The 17,495-nt window shown below is 39.5% G+C and overlaps 1 protein-coding gene across 1 annotated transcript in view; it reads right to left on the reverse strand.

Moving 5' to 3' along the window:
* kcnh5b (potassium voltage-gated channel, subfamily H (eag-related), member 5b) overlaps positions 1–13,596 on the reverse strand; it is a 199,083-nt gene extending 185,487 nt beyond the window's left edge. Inside the window, 2 exon segments of the mRNA XM_062440543.1 lie at positions 749–872; positions 13,524–13,596. Of these exon segments, the coding sequence (XP_062296527.1) occupies positions 749–872; positions 13,524–13,596 (197 nt within the window).
* Positions 13,597–17,495: the final 3,899 nt, after the last annotated feature.

A 17,495-nucleotide genomic window follows, 5' to 3' on the forward strand; every position in this document is an offset into this window, starting at 1 on the left:
CTAATTTGGATTCATTTCAGAGTCTGACTGAGCAGTGTGCCATCTCCCTCTTTCTCACTTTCTCCCTCTCTCTCTCTATCTCGCTCTCTCTCTCTCTCTCTCTCTCTCTCTCTCTCGCTCTCTCTCTCAAGTGGAAATGCCAGATTTTTTTGATTTTTTTTTGGACTCTGCTGAGCTTCACATTTTTGTCGGAGCAGCTTTCAAGCGGCAAACGAAGTTAGCACCATGTAAACAGCTCTCCAGAGCAACACACTGCAGTTTTAATGATTGCAGGACAGAAGCAGGGAGGTACAAAAAGAAATGTCACTTTTTAATCTTTTCCCCTCTCTCTTTCTTTGTGCTTAAATAATGGATGAAACTGAATAAAAAAAGGCCATATTCAGTGATTTTCTGCAGGATGAATGGAACACTTTGAAACGGACAAGGGTTTTCCTAGTCATGGCTACTCTTGTGTGGTTAAATAGACATTAGTGTTATAGAAATATATGATTTTTTTATCAGGTCCAAAGCATTTAAACGATTAAAAACACATAAATAAGACACATACTTGCTATACAGCCCCTTGCAAAGTATATGCAAATGTAAAAGAAATTCCCAATTGAAAATGAAGGCAAAATTAGCTTCGCTGTGAGTGCAATTACAATAAAGCTGCAAGACTAAAGAGCCATTATTTTACCATTACCATACTGTGACTAATAATGTTTAAATATTGCAGAAAAACAACAGTGCACATGTGTTTTTTTTTTACCTGCATGTGCTGCTCTTCTGCATAACTTCAGCCCTGTGGAAGCCAGACAGCTTGCAGAATCCGTCATTGCTGTAAACTACAGGCCACTCCACGATCTGGGCGTTTCCCAGGAGGAAGCTGGTCTCTGGCAGAAAGACAGGACAGAGCACACATCAGCACCGATAACAGCATCAAATATGACAGATAGATAAAGGGGCTGCAAAAGCTACTTATCCTCTGGAGACTGGACTAATAGGACTGAAGCCAAAATCTGAAAAAGAAAATGTGAATTAAAGCTTGTTTCCATCCACTGCTGTTGTGGGAGGAGTTGGCCCTTGTTCGAAGAGAAAAGAAGAAGCTCAAACTATGAAGAAAACATGATGGAAATATGACATTTCTGTTTGCTTCATGTATTCATCTGAGGAACGTTTCAGTCTCATCACTCCACAAAGATCTGATATATTTGTCTCTTCAGTTTCCGTTGAAGCTTGAGTGACGACGTTATCATTTATTCACCAAGTCTGTTTCCATTGCACTTCATCACATTTAGTTTTTATCGATACACCCATTAATTCACCTCAGAGAAGCATTTTTAAAAAGTTGCCACAACTTTTTATTATCATTGCCAGCATTTCTATTCCACTTCCCTTTTTTTATGCACACATTAAAAATGCGCATAAAACCTTGTGGGTGGAAAAACACTTTAAGACAGTCTCATCAGTCAAGTCAAGCAACGGTTTATTTGTATAGCCCAAATCACAAATTTGCCTTCGGGGGGGCTTTACAGTCTGTGCAGCATACAACACCCTCTATTCTTAGACACTCAATTCGGATAAAGAGAAACTGCTGTACATCTTGAAAACCTTTAACCTTTATACCTGCAGGGAGACATACAAACAGAGACAACATCCAAACACATTCAACCAAAGACAATACATACATTCACACTGTACCAAATCTGCCAAAAGATATATTTGAAATGAATGTAAGAGATCAGCTCTTCCATTTTAGGAAGATTTGTGCTCCACTTGTGTAAAGCTAAATATTTAAAAGCCAATTTTCCAACTTCAGTACTAATCTGATATTCTTCAAGAACCAAATAACCCTGGGATCTAGTGTAATGTGAAAGTGATATATTATTAAAAAGACATGGGATATATGAAGAAGGTTTGCCCAGTGGTGCTTTGTAGACAAATAGAATATAATGTTCCCTTCTCACTGCAAATGATCGCCACTTCACTTTCTCATATAATATACAATGATGAGCTCTAAAGCTATCTCCAGTTATGAGTCTAAGAGCTGAATGATAGAATGAATCTGTTAACTGAGACAAACACAATCGTTGCAAGCAGATGAAGAGTTGAGTTGGTGTAAAACTCTGACGTCTTGTTTTCAGGTTAAAGAGGTAACGACACGCTGCGGAGATCTCTCGGTTAAGCGTTTTGATGAAGAGCTGCTGCAGATCTTAAAATCCACGTCCGACGACTCAAAGCATTTATCCGATTGAAAGATAGAGTTCAAAACGATCAAACTTCATAGCCTGGATTGTAAGAATGTGGCCAAAAACTCGAGTAAAAGTTAATTTCCTGCAGAGCTTCTGGCGAGGACACACGGACGCCAACGCATGCGTAATGATCTGACACGAACCACAACTCACCACGTGTTTTTGGTCAACAACTGACAGTGAATATGGATGTCCTGCAGGCCTATGATTTAGTGTTTTCTGTGTTTTAGCATTATGTGTTGAAATGAGAAAACAAACAAGCATTTTTACAGATGTTATCATATCTAACAACCAATGAACTCCGAGCTCTCAGAATATTTACAAAGACTTTATGGACTTTATTGCTGTTGTTCTGATATCCAGATATCACAGGATTTCAGGTCTAAAAATAGCTTAATTTTGGATTTTGAGTTCTTTCAGTGGAGTCCCGCTGCAGAGGGATAATTCAATCATGGAGATGAAGAATGCCTCCACTCAATCCTAAAACTTTTAACATATTTAAGTGAGTATTATTGTGCAACAGACTCTAAAGAAAGCATAAACTATCCTTTAAAAAGCTGCAGCATCCTGCATGCCTGTTGGAGTTTAATGGCTGAGTTATTGGGCTTCAGCTTCTTCTGTCAGTGTGAATCATCTCAACCTTTCTGCTCTCCTCTTTCATTCCAACCACTTATCACTTATCTGAACATTTCAGCAAAAGAGGAAAGTTGAAGAATTTATTTTTAAGCCTCAAAAATGACTGACGATAGCTCATTTCATTTTTTAAAACCCTCTCAACTTCAAAATTGCAACTATTCAGAGAATCACACATAATAATATTCTTCTCAGAGATGGAACAGCATTTAACCCTCCTGTTGAGGAAAGATGGAAGGAAATATGGAAAAATGGAAGGAAAGAAGGAAGGAAGGAAGGAAGGAAGGAAATAAAAGGAAGGAAGGAAGGAAGGAAGAGAAGACCGATGAAAGGAAGGAAGGAAGGAAGGAAGGAAAGATGGAAGGGAGGAAGGAAGGAAAGAAAGATGGAAGGATGGAATGAAAGAAGGAAGGAAAGATGGAAAGATGGAAGGAAGGAAGGAAGGAAGGAAGGAAGGAAGGAAGGAAGGAAGGAAGGAAGGAAGGAAGGAAAGAAAGATGGAAGGGAGGAAGGAAGGAAAGAAAGATGGAAGGATGGAAGGAAGGAAGGAAGGAAGGAAGGAAGGAAGGAAGGAAGGAAGGAAGGAAGGAAGGAAGGAAAGGAGGGAGGAAGGAAGGGGGGAAAGAAGGAAGGAAGGAAGGAAAGATGGAAGGAAGGACAGATGGAAGGGAGGAAGAAGGAAGGAAAGAAGGAAGGAAGGAAGGAAGGAAGGAAGGAAGGAAGGAAGGAAGGAAGGAAGGAAGGAAGGAAAGATGGAAGGAAGGAAAGATGGAAGGGAGGAAGAAGGAAGGAAAGGAGGGAGGAAGGAAGAGGGGAAAGAAGGAACAGTCAAAACAGACGGGGTCAATTTGTTTCTAATGAATGTAAAACGTAAACACCTCCCTGCATTATCCTTCAATTCGCTTTTGTTTTTCAATTAAATTAATAAAGAAATAAATAAAAACAAATGATTCTATTTCATAGCGGGGGTATGCTCCATCTCTCATATTAGCACAAATTATTAAAATCTATAAAAAAACTGAAGGCGGGGAAATGATGTGCGGCTACAGTGTGGAGTGTAAATACAGACAGGCAAACCGCAGTGGGGAAAATGTCACCAGCAGAGGGTTTTTTTTTTTCTGTCTCTTTCGTAACCACACAGGTATTAATTATTCATTTGATATATAGTCTGCATGGCAACAGCTTCGTCACCATGGAGAAAAGAGATGGTGATGATAACATGTGAGTAATACAGACTAAACATGTATTATTTAGAACAACATAGGGAAGAGTTAGACATCTTTATATTGTGTTATTAAAGGGATATTATGCTGTATTTTAACTGTGGAGTCTAAGTTTTGTAGATTTGATTGTGATAATATTGGACTCAAGAGGTCAAAACTTCAGTAACGCTTGTAGTAGATATAGGACAACTTTATTATCAGATCAATGCATTTCAGCTAGTGGCATTCATCAAATAATACTACTACTAGTAATAATAATAATGATGTACTTGTAAAGGTAATTGAGATGAGGGAAAACCGGGAAAACATCAGACAACAGGACACAAGCCAGATGATCAGACAGGTTGTAAATAAGCTGAATCAGATCCAAAATATGCAAATGAGCAATGCAAACAACACGTAGAATAGCTTTAGCAATAAATGCAATGGAAAGGACGGGCATTTGTGGGCATGAATGAACAGTCTGACTCCAGTTTGAAGGAGAAGTACAGTTAACTTTGCAAATGAGGCTTTCAGAGCAGTTTGAAGCATTTTTACACATGTTGAACCCAAGTTGTGGAACTTTGACCATGTTTAGTATCTAACATCGTAACAGTATGATGATGTTTTAAAGATATTTGCTTCTTAATGTCTTTACAACCAGACTTAAAAACTCAACATGTGTCATATTTAACCTTTGCATACTGTGCACAATATCCCATCATTAGTGTCTATATGTCATTTCTGAACCACAAATCATTCACGAATACCTCATCAGTCATTAATAAACTGGTGATTAATCCATAAAGAGTTTATTCTTCAGTTTTTACACTTTTTGTTGATGAAGAAAAAAACCCATTTACAATCACACTATATATCAATCCAATGTTACATGGACATTATTTCAATTCATTATATTAAATGTAAATAAACAATATTTTTGAAAAGATATGAATATTAACATGTTTTTAAAAAGTTGAACTATTTCCAGTTTTTTGTATATTTTGGGTCACATTAGGAAAAATCTTCAAATTTCAAGTTTTTAAGGTGAGTTTTCTTCTTTAAAATGTAAAACTGGGTCAAATTAGACCCTGAATAGTATGTAAGGGTTAAGCTATCGTAAAACCTCTTCAAGTCATTAAATGCCTCCCACTATTAGAAGTATTAGAAAATGCTGCTGAGGACCAACCTTAGCTTCAGCCCCGAGTACACTGTTATCATAAGTGCTAAAAAAAAATGATGTCCAAACATACAAAAAAAAGCTCTATCTTCACAAATAAATGTATGTAAAATGTGACAATGCAACTAAAATGTAGAGATTGTCTCAAAAACTTTCATGAATATGTATGTGTTGCTGTTAACTTTCCTGTTCAGCAAACTGACTATAAAGTCTCAGATGTCGGAGTGTCCTTGAAAGCAGCAACAAAAAGCCTCCCAAAAACAGTCACAGTACAGAAACACTGTTTACTCTTTCCTCAAAAGATTTTCACCAGGCGACTCTCTCTGATTGTGGACGACAGAGTTTCCTACATGCACTAAAATATATCCACACACACACACACACACACACACACACACACACACACACACAAACACACACACACACACACACACACACACACACACACACACACAGAGGCGCTTTGACAAGAATTACAGTATCACCTGCAAGTCTTGCAAGGTGCTTTTCTAAAAACTGATTTCCTGTCATGTCATAAAAACTATAATCTGCTTTGGAAAATGGTCAGCTGTATGATTCAGAGTATAATGAGCATAATGAAATGTAATTAATGAGCTAACACATGCAAAACTGCTGATTATGTCCTTCTTTGGCAGGTAATCACTCATCATTCAGAGAGCTCTGTCCTATCTGGAGAAATAGCTGGCTGACGAATTAGTGCATTTTGGAATAAAATTCATATCTGACGACAGACACGCTCAAAACATTACGGTGTATCCAACAGTATATATTTATAGCTGGGAGGAAAAACCAGTGAAGCAGCATTAAAACTACAATAAGACAGTAAATTTCTCGAGTGAAACACAGACTTATGAAAGTTTGAAGGTGTGTCAGCAGCTCTGTCTGGCAGGTTTCACACACCGATGAGTAAAACCCTCCAACAGCACACTTCATTGATTTCACTCGGCCAACTGATGATATATAAAAGTGTAACTATAATAAAAATGTTCTAGCTGCAGTCAGGGAAAAAAAACTTCTATTATATCAGCAGTGGACATCACAGTCAGGGTATCTGATTCTTAATAAAAGCCAAAAAAAGAAGCAGTATTGGTTCTGTAAGTCAGCCCGACTGTCCAAAGGAGAAAAAACATACGTGGTTCAGGTATTTCAGAGCAAGTGAGAACAGAGTGATCTTTTATTTAATGTTAATTATCTGCATGAATGTGTTACAGGAGCCTGACAGGATGACACTGAAGTAGCAGAGGAAGTAGCTGAGGCTCATCACTTTCAATTGTTTTGAGTTTTATTAGATTAAGTTTCATTTTTCATACATAAAATGACTTTAATTCATTGTATGTCTCCATGCATTCACACTTTGTTTGTGTTTTTATCATAGACTGTATATAAGAAATGGATGTAACATCCATGACGTCACCCATTGGTTTGTGGACTGCTGCTCGGAGGCCAATAATATCGGATCTGAGCAGCGCCATCTTGAACATTTCCGGTGCATGTCGGGAAAAACTTATATGGGCATCAGGAGGGGCATGAGGCGCCCTCCTGAACCTGTGAACCAATCAACCTTTCAATCACGACGTAGCCACGCCCTAATGCATACCCTGCTTTATCGTCAAATATAAAATCAGGGAGGCCAAAATGTCCCAAATGAACATCATACTGCATTGAAGAAGGCTTTAAACTAGCGATTGAGACCATAAACACATTTTGAAAACGTTTACTGAGGTTAGAAATCAAGTGAGAAGTTGGTGAATTCTCCATTGACTTGTATAGAGACGGACGTCCTTTTGACACCAAAACGGTCGCCCCCTGGTGGCCTTTTGATAGAATGCAGTTTTAAGTTACTTCCACGTTGGCATCATTTCAGAGGACCAGAACTCCCCGCCTGGTTACTGTGACTGGGTTTCTTTTAGTTCCCCATAAACAAGGATAATCCAAAATATGCTTTCTGAGATGGATGCTTTAAGATAAAAATGGAGTTCCTCAAAGTAATAAAAAGCTCCTTAAAACACAGTTTTCCTCTTCTTCTCTCTACATATCTTTAAGGTGGTTAAGTGGCTGCACCTCTCCATCAAATGAAAATATTCTGTATGTATTATTTATTCATCATTTCATTCAGATTTTCATCAGTATCTTTGCCAACTTTGGGATCTTCTCTACAATCTATGAGTTTGTCCTCCTTTATGTTCTGTAATTTGATTGGTGCAACATCTGTGTGGGTGGATACTCCTGATAGTTTGTTATATTACTTCATTTATAACGGTAACACATGCCGTTAACTCACTGAAGGACCAACATTGTTACATCTTGCTACTGTACGCCTCCTTTGTGATTTCAGTACTCTGTAAACTACTTTGTGTTGTGCTTTAAAATATTGGATTAATGTACAAAGTGCTGAGCTTACAGGACTATCGGATGCTGTGAGTTAACACTAGAGATCCTGTAGCAGTAGCAGTGAAAGCATGGGTCTAAGTTTAGTTCCCAAAGTCGACACAAACTGACATAAACTTCAAACTAATATTTATTCATTCATTCATCTTCTATAGCAGCTATCCCCTAGAGGGTCGCAGGAGGGCTGCAGCCAATATCAGCTGTAATTGGGTGAGAAGTGAGGTAAATCCTGGTCTGGACAGGTCGCCAGTCAATCACAGGTCTAACATGTAGAGACAGACAACCATTCACACCTACAGGCAATTTAGAGTCAGCAATTAACCTGCACCTCCACGCAGGTACATGGAGAGAACATGCAGACTCCACACAGAAGGGCCCCTGACAGTGCTAACAGCTGCACCACTGTACTGCCCCTAATTTAAAATGTGCAAAAGTAAAAAACAAACCTTTAATCTCAATAAATAACATTTTAGTTCCATCTTTACTATGAAAAGTGTTACCTTTTACTGCATTATCTCTGACTCATGATCGTTTTTTTGGGAGAAAAATCTGTAAATATTAAATGTTTAACCTGAAATGCACCCTGGCAGTTTCAGCCCTGAGTAATGTCTGCAGGCTTCCTCTCAGACGCTGTATCTGCCGCCTGAGAGGCAACACCCAGGGCAACAACAACTCAACACTTCAATCAACTCACTCAGAGCTTCTCCCAACTATATTTTGTATATTTGCACAGTGAGAGGACACTGATGAGAGATTTTAATAAATTGACTGACATGAAATACCTAAAAATAGATTTTGAAAAGTCATCCCTGGTGGAAATCACACCTTCTGACTGAGTTTGCAGAAGCTGCCGAACACTCAGCAGGTGTTGAAATTACAAGCATCAAGAGTAGCATGGAGTTATAATCAGTGCTAACGCTGGCAAACTAGGATAACTACTGTAGCAGTCGCCTTCAGAGAGGAATACAAACTTAACAGCACTACAAGCCCTCCCTGATGTTTGCTTTTGTAAAGTAAATGACGGCTGATGATGTTAACTTCACACACTGTTCTGGGTCAAATTTGACCAATTTTTCCATTTCAGAGCTGTAAAAACACCATATACACATTTATTTTAGCCAGACTTTTCCTAATGTGACCCACAGTATACAAAAATGGAGACAAAATGCATTTTTTTGTGCAGCTGATATACAATTTTATCTATGCAAATGTGCAAATTTGACCTGTGTTTATTAAATTATTAGCATTCAAACATCATATTCTATAAAATGTTCTATTAGACCATAAAATAGTGATTTTGAATGTCTTTTTTCCACCATAAGACCAATAAGACATCTATTAATGACTGATGGAGGAATTTATGAATGTGAATCAGTGTAGAGACTAATTATGACTCATAATATGAACAGTATGTAAAGGGTTAAACTCATCATCACATCTGTACAGTATCACCATCTGTCAAAACTTTGTTCTTACTCCATATCCGTATCATTTTGTGAAAAATATGCACTATATGTTAAAGAATTCAAACTTTAGATAAAGTTTAAAATGTTTAACTCTTCCAGGTTGGAGGTAGATTTCCTTTCTTATTCAAGACTGCAAAGCATGCACCTTTAACTGCTCACCCTCGTCTCCTTTAACCCTCCTGTTGTCCCCGAGTCAAGGAAGGAAGGGAGGAAGGAGGAAGAAGGAATGAGGGGAGGGAAGAAGGAAAAATGGAAGGGAGGAAGAAGGAAGGACAGGAGGAAGGAAGGTAGGAAGAAGAAAGGAAAGGAGGGAGGGAGGAAGGAAGGAAGGAAAGGAGGGAGGGAGGAAAAATGGAAGGGAGGAAGAAGGAAGGAAGGGAGGGAAGAAGGAAGGATGGAAGGAAGGAAAGAAGGAGGGACGGAGAAAGGAAGGACAGAAGGAAGGAAGAAAGGGGGATGGAGGAAGGAAAGAAGGAAGGGAGGAAAAGGGGGAGGGAGGAATGAGAGAGAGAAGGAGGGAGGAAGGACAGACGGAAGGAAAGAAGGAAAGGGAGGAAGGAAGGAAAGGAAGGAAGGGAGGAAAGAAGGAACAGTCAAAACAGACAGGGTCAATTTGACCCGAGAGGACGACACAAAGGTTAAACAATGACTGAAGTGATTCTTCAGAACAAAAAGAAACTCCATTGTATTAAATGTACCACTCCTCTTGTTTTAAGGCTACTTCCTGCTGGCTGCAGCCTCCTGTTTGCCCTTTGGAATAAAACAGCTGACTAAGACTCAACACAACACACACCAAAAAAAATCTGAATCATCTCGACCTTTTCTGCTCTCGCCTTTAATCACAACCAATTACTTAGCAGAAGGTTTAACCAACACAGATTCCTGCAGGCCCCCGAAAAAGAAAGATGGAGGTTCATTCAGATCATCGTTGGATTAACCCTCCTGTTGTCCTCCCGGGTCAAATTGACCCCGTCTGTTTTGACTGTTCCTTCTTTCTTTCCTTCCTCCCTCTTTCTTTAATTTTTCCTTCGTTATTCCCCTCCTTCCCTCTTTCTTTGCTCCCTACTCCTTCCATACTTCTTTCCTTCCTTCCTTCCTTCTTTCCTTCCTCCTTTCCTTCCTCCCTCCCTCCCTCCCTCCTTCCTCCTTTCCTTCCTTCCTTCCTTCCTCCTTTCCTTCTCTCCTTACTTCTTTCCTCTTTTCTCCTTTCCTTCTTTCCTTCCTCCCTTCCTCCCTCCCTCCTTACTCCTTTCCTTTCTTCCTTCCTACCTTCCTCCTTTCCTTCTCTCCTTCCTTCCTTCCTCTTTTCTCCTTTCCTTCCTTCCTTCCTTCCTTCCTTCCTTCCTTGATTCCTTCCTCAGTCCCTCCCTCCCTCCTTACTCCTTTCCTTCCTTCCTTCCTTCCTTCTCTCCTTACTTCCTTCCTCTTTTCCTCCTTTCCTTCCTTCCTTCCTTTCCTTCCTCCCTCCCTCCTTTCCTTCCTTTCCTCACTCCCTACTTACTCCTTTCCTTCTCTCCTTACTTCCTTCTCTTTTCCTCCTTTCCTTCCTTTCCTCCCTCCCTCCTTACTCCTTTCCTTCCTTCCTTCCTTCCTCCCTCCCTCTTTACTCCTTTCCTTCCTTCCTTCTCCCTTCCCTCCTTCCTTGACTGGAGGACAACAGGACGGTTAAACTCCTCAATTGAAACCTGCTGATTGAATTATTCTAACATTAGCAGCTCTGATTCGATTGTCAGGATACTGCGTGACCGGCCACATGAGAGCTTTTCATTTCAGATCTAATTCGCAGATTCGAGTGAAACAAAGAATGCATTTATGATCAATCTCAACAATATATTCTGTATTATTTAACATCCAAACCTGCTGATATAGTCTAGCAGGTGGACCTCTCCTTAAAAAAGCATCTGGCAGAAGACACAACTATCTACTAACAACCCCAACAAGTTTCATTTCATAATTTAGTCAAATAAATGCTAAAATAAAAACATTTCTCAGAGCTCACTATTATAACCCGAATAGTCCAAAAAACCTTCAAATATTCAATTCACTGTCCAACATGCATGGCCGGATCTACCATATGGGCAATCTGCTCAAGCGCCCAGGGGCCCTTGAATAAAATAGAATAAAATCAGAATAAAATAAAAGTTGTTTTGGGGCGGACACGAGCTTCAGTTCTCAGGAGACCCCTGAAGGTAATAATGCAGCCTTGAGAATCCAGAAGCATCAATATTTGGTATTTTAGCTTGAAAAACGACTGAATTGATTAATTGATTGTCTAAATAGTTGCCAATTTGATCAACCAATTAATCTACTAATTGATTCATTGTTACAGTTGAACCTTACACTTAAATATTTGTGTATTATTGATGATTTAACTTTGTGGAAGAAGCACAACTGTTGAATTTAAAGTAAAGTTTGTGGTGTTTTTTTGCACAAATGAGCATGAGGATAATCTGAAACACTTATTATATCCACACCAGCGACTTCTCAAACCAAACACTAAACTTTTATTGTGTTCAGAGCTACTTAAAGTGTTTATCTGCCCTAAAACTTTAAAAGACTGGAGCCCCCCCCCCCCCCCCCCCCCCCCCATCTGTGAGAAACAGACTCTCATACTGTATCAGCTAAAAACACCCTCAGGCACTACAGTCTGTTTTCCTCTCTCTCTCTCTCTCTCTCTCTCTCTCTCTCTCTCTCTCTCTCTCACTTCTCATATCTATATTAGATGTCTTATATGCTGTTTTCTCTGTATTTTGTTGTAAATTAGGTTTTTTTTCCCCAATAAAATCATGAAAAAACATCACTTTAAAATAATTTTGACAACTTAAATGCCAGAAATTAAAGTCAAACTGTTACAAAAAGATCTTAATTGATAATCAGTCGTCCACTGCAGGTTATCTTATATTAATTAAGACTAATATAAGTATCTCTAAAGGTTTCCAGACATCATATCAGTGGATCTATGTCACAGTTTTAGTCCTCAAACTTGAAAGCTTTGCAGCATCTGATCTGAAGCCACTGAGCAGAGCCTCGACATCGTCTCTCCTTCACATCATTCCACCGATGTGACTTCTCAAGCAGACAAGAAAAACCAAGGTCTCTCCAATTAGGGGCAGAAATCCCCCCCCACCCCCCCACCCCACACCGCCACCACCACCATTACTCCCCCACCCCAAAAAAAGAGAGAGAGAGCCACACAGCAATCCTGCGGCTCTCCTGGAGGCACAAACACCGCGATAACACACAGACAGACACACACAGAGACATTTCTGGAACATTTCTTCTTGACCTTATCTCCATTGCTTCACTCTGCAACCCCCCCCCCCCCCCCCCTCCCCAATCCCACAAACCCCCCGACTTTCATTCTGACCAATTACTCCTCTGACTTCTCTGTGAGGATAAAAGGAGAGAAATCAATCTAATCAGAGGTGATGGAGAGAGAGGGAGAGAGAGGTGGAGAGAGAGAGATGGAGAGAGAAAGAGAGGTGGAGAGAGAGGTGCGTATTCCTCAGGCCGGTGCCAAGTCCGGTGCAGTTATAGCGCAGATGGAGAAAAAACATGAGCTGCTCATAATGCAGCCAGGCTCAGAAACACTGAACACATTAAGAAGATGAATAAACTGAGCAGCTATTCGTTATTTTACCCTGCAGATCAATTATTCTACTCCACAAAAGTCTCACTTTATTCGCTTAAACTAAACGCAGCTCTCCAATATTACATCATCATAGCACATCAGTTTATTCATTTTAAGCTCCACTCCCTCCTCGTGCTACACAGGTTATAATAATAATAATAATATGATAAATAAATAAACAGTAATATGAGGAAGAGGAGGCAGCGCTGATCAGACGTCTCCGAGCTGCTGTCAGCGTTTATTAAACACAAACCCTGCGAGTTAATACCCCAAAAATAAACTTTTAATCGTCAGCTCATAGCGCGTGCGTTTATTTCAAGCGTCACGTAATGAAGTTGGTGAGGTAATTGGAGTAATAATGTAGTTGTGGGGGATAAAACGGTGCGTAAACTGTGATTCCCAGAGAGCAATCTTCAGAGAAAGAAAAAAAAAAAAAAACCCACCACCGATGTGAACAAAATAAAAGCTTAAATATATTTTTCCTCCAAATAGTGATTCAGTGGGAATCACCCCCTTTCTCCAAATGACTTACAGCAGTTTAAACGCGACTTATTGTGATGCATAAACATTCAATGTAGCCTCAAGAGAGAAAAAGGTAAACTCCATCACTGCAGATAAATGCGGGTATAAAGTGAGTTAATGTGGGTTTCATCCTCCACCAAACCTCCTTTTTGTTAAAAAACCACACTGTATATTCCACAGTAGAGTCCGGGTCCAGGCTGCCTGATTTCAACCAAACCCCCTACCAAAAAAAAAAGGGACAAGCCTCACCACTTGAACGCCGGACAATGTTCTCCAGGAAAGTGTTCTGCGGTGCCACAAGCCCTCTCTTTCCCCCGGGCATCCTGCTGTGGGCGGGCAGAGCTGGTGTCGGTCAGGGTCGGTGTCGGTGTGTCCGCAGTTCGGAGCTCGGTTCTGATGCTGGCTCTCAGTCGGACCGATGGAGAAGCTCATTGTAACCGTGCGCTCTGGCTGCTCGGGGCGCACTGAGCCACGGCGGCGGCGGCGCTGTGTCTCCCCCGCTGCCTCGCGACCGGAGAGCCAGGACGCATGCGTGTCTGCTGCTGCTGCTGCTGCTGCTGTGGGCTCGGTTCTAAAAATAATAATAATGACTCTGCTGTAAGATACTGTACGTTTATTGTTTGTTTAATGAAGGATGCGTGTGATGGATAAATGATGAATAAATGGACACACAAGCCGATTAAATAAGGCTAAAAAATGTTCTGTAAATAACAATATATGCCTTGTTTTTGTTTGTTTTGAAGAAACTGTCCCTTTATTGTCTTCTTCCTCCAGTTTAATGACATTTTAGACCCATTACATCACTGATCAATGCCACATTAGAGCCAATTCTAATAAAATGGTACCACTTTCTCACTAGTTACCCATTACAGAGGCTTTATAATGACTAAGTTCAAAGTTGTAAATGTAAAAATAAATCAATAATAACAATACTCAGTACTTTCTAACAACAAGTAGTTAAAGCTGTTATGATCAATATCTTTAGAATAACAATGAAGGAAATAACAATATGCCTTGTTTATTGTCTTCTTCCTCCAGTTTAATGACATTTAGACCCATTACATCACTGATCGATGCCACAGTAGAGCCAATACTAATCAAATGGTACCACTTTCTCACTAGTTACCCTTTAAAGAGTGTTTATAATGACTTTATTAATAGCTAATAAAACATTTACAAGAGTTGAAATTCCTCAAGTTCAAAGTTGTAAATGTTTTTTTTAAAAGCATTAATAACAATACTTTAAAGTACTTTATAACAATAAGTAGTTAAAGCTGTTATGATCAATATTTTTAGAATAACCATGAATCAAATGACTGTGTAAATGAACACTGTTGCTGCAAATAACAATATATTATTAGTTTTTGTTTGTTTTTAAGGGAAACTGTCCCTTTATTGTCTTCTTCCTCCAGTTTAATGACATTTAGACCCATTACATCATTACGCCACATTAGAGCCAATACTAATCAAATGGTACCAAAGGGTTTATAATGACTTTATTAATAGTTAATAAAACTTTTTTACAAGAGTTTAAAAACCCTGAAGTTCAATGTTGTATGTTATATTAAGAGAATCATTACTAATAATACTTAATACTTACTTACGCAACACTTAAAGCTAATCAAGCGACTGTGTGTATGTGAAAAGTGTTGCTCACTGACTCTGCAGCTCTCTTCAGCTCCACAGAGCATTTCAGTGTCTTTCAGCTCCTTTTTTTTGGTTTGTTTTAAAGCCAAAACTTTGCTATTTTGTCTCAGATTCACGGCTCTCATGAACATTATTTCCAGCAGCGAACAAACTCTGATAAACCTGCTGTAAACTATACCTGCCCATCTAGCATCAAACACCAAACAGCAGACAGACAGAGATGGAGACAGGCTGGTGGAAGAAAGCTGAGAGCTGATTGGTTGATTGAATTAATTTGATGATTCCAAAAAAACTGAATAACAGCACATTAGTTGTTACAATAATCAATAAAACAATAAAGTCTCAAAGGCATGTTTCCATTGTGGTCCAACATCATACAACAAGCAAACAGTTGAAGCAAAAACTTACATATGATGAAGTATAGCGGCATATTCTCCATGTTCCTCTTCATCATACTGTGGAAGGTGGAGTTCACCTACTTCCAAGGTGCACGAAGAAGGAAAAAAAAATCTGAAGAAAGTCAAAGCTGCTGCAACACTTTTAGTATAGAAAAACTTTATTAACAAACCAATGCATTTCAGCTTTCAGCCTTCATCACAGTCATCCTCTTCAATATGAATCAGGCTACAAGTTACTGAAAAACTATCTTTTCAAGGCTACTTTGAAGCTCTGATGTGGAGCTGAACATGGTCATACTAGATTTTGCCCAAATGTGAGCAGCTTTAAGCATAAACTCCAGTAGCTAACATACCTATAGTGGACTAATATCATTATTATATATGCTATTAGTTCACTCTATTAACCAATTTGCACTCACTGCCACCAAGCAGCCTCTCGTCTTTTCTGCTGCTTGTATTATTTTGTCATTTTGCTAATAGACAATAATGGGGAGCAAAATCAGAAAGTATCTTAGGAAAAGCTATGTGGGCTGCACTTAAGGTAATTTAAACTAATGATGTGTTAGTTAGAATCAGTTTGAACTTCATATTTCTGGAAAGAGTAACAGCCTGTAGTTGTGTGAATCCTCTCATTAAACACAGAGATTAAAAACCAGATTAATAAATGAACTCGCTAGCAGATTGACCTCCCATGAAGTGGCTAACAACAAATGATCTTACCATGAAGCAGAGCAAACAGTGTCTCTTTACTGCAGGAGTCCCTCAGGAATGCTCATTAGCTTGTATGAAGGGTTAATGGGGCCTCGGGGAACCGAAAGGGCCCCAAATACAGTAGAGCTCCGTGTACACCGTCACATCTGCTCAGCGTTGATGCCACCTTGTTTTTATCATTTACTTCGTCATTTATTTGACATAAGTTCATGTTTTTTTTCCTGCTTTATAATTGAAGCTTTTCACAAACACTTAGAATACAAAACATTAATGTTACTGTATATTTAAAGCATTCATTGTCTTATAAATATATTAATATAGTAGGTGTTTTTATGTCTTGTGACTCTGATTGTAGAGTAGGCCATAATACTGAATCTATATAAGATGTCTATATCAAAAGATATTGCTTAATGTAGTAGATTAGCCATTAAAGCTAGGGTATGTAGTGTTGTAAAGCTAGCAAGAGAGCTAGCAAGATTTGAAAATCACCTCCTCCTGCCTCCTCTAAGTTCCGCCCCGCTGCTCCCCCTTTCGTCAGTGAGTCCGTCCAAGCCACGCCCCACCAACTCTGTAGTTCTGCCAGGTGGGGAGTTCCGGTCCTCTTAAGTGAGGTCAACGCGGAAGTAACTTAAAACTGCATTCTATCAAAAGGCCACCAGGGGGCGACCGTTTTGGTGTCAAAAGGACTTCCGTCTCTATACAAGTCAATGGAGAATTCACCAACTTCTCACTTGATTTCTAACCTCAGTAAACGTTTTCAAAATGTGTTTATGGTCTCAATCGCTAGTTTAAAGCCTTCTTCAATGCAGTATGATGTTCATTTGGGACATTTTGGCCTCCCTGATTTTATATGTGACGATAAAGCAGGGTATGCATTAGGGCGTGGCTACGTTGTGATTGACAGGTTGATTGGTTCACAGGTTCAGGAGGGCGCCTCATGCTCCTCCTGATGCCCATATAAGTAGAATCCGTGTTTTTATTTTTCCTGGCATGCACCGGAAATTTTCAAGATGGCGCTGCTCAGATCCGATACTATTGACCTCCGAGCAGCAGTCCACAAACCAATGGGTGACGTCACGGATGTTACGTCCATTTTATATACAGTCTATGAGTTCTGCAAAGAAGTGTGCTGTTTTTTCCAGCAACAGGTGAAGACTGCACGCGCAAAGTAGGCAGGGAGAGAGGGGTGGCGGATGCAGAACTAGACATGAAGGCACCTGATTGGTTTTTGCTTTTCAGTGCGAAGAGCATGGATTGGTCGGAGTTTTATCAGTCCTGTGGCTGTCACAGAGGTCTGATTTTTTCCGTTCCTTTTTCTAAAGACATAATGTATTGATACCTCTGATAATAAAAAGGACCATTACACCCAGTATAACAAAAAGTGCTTCTGAACAACATAACATACCCTACCTTTAAAAATACCAAAGACAGTTATTTAAAATTAAGCTCAGGTAAAATGGAAAAA

This window comes from Scomber scombrus, chromosome 19, assembly GCF_963691925.1.
Source record: "Scomber scombrus chromosome 19, fScoSco1.1, whole genome shotgun sequence".
Lineage (NCBI taxonomy): Eukaryota > Metazoa > Chordata > Actinopteri > Scombriformes > Scombridae > Scomber > Scomber scombrus.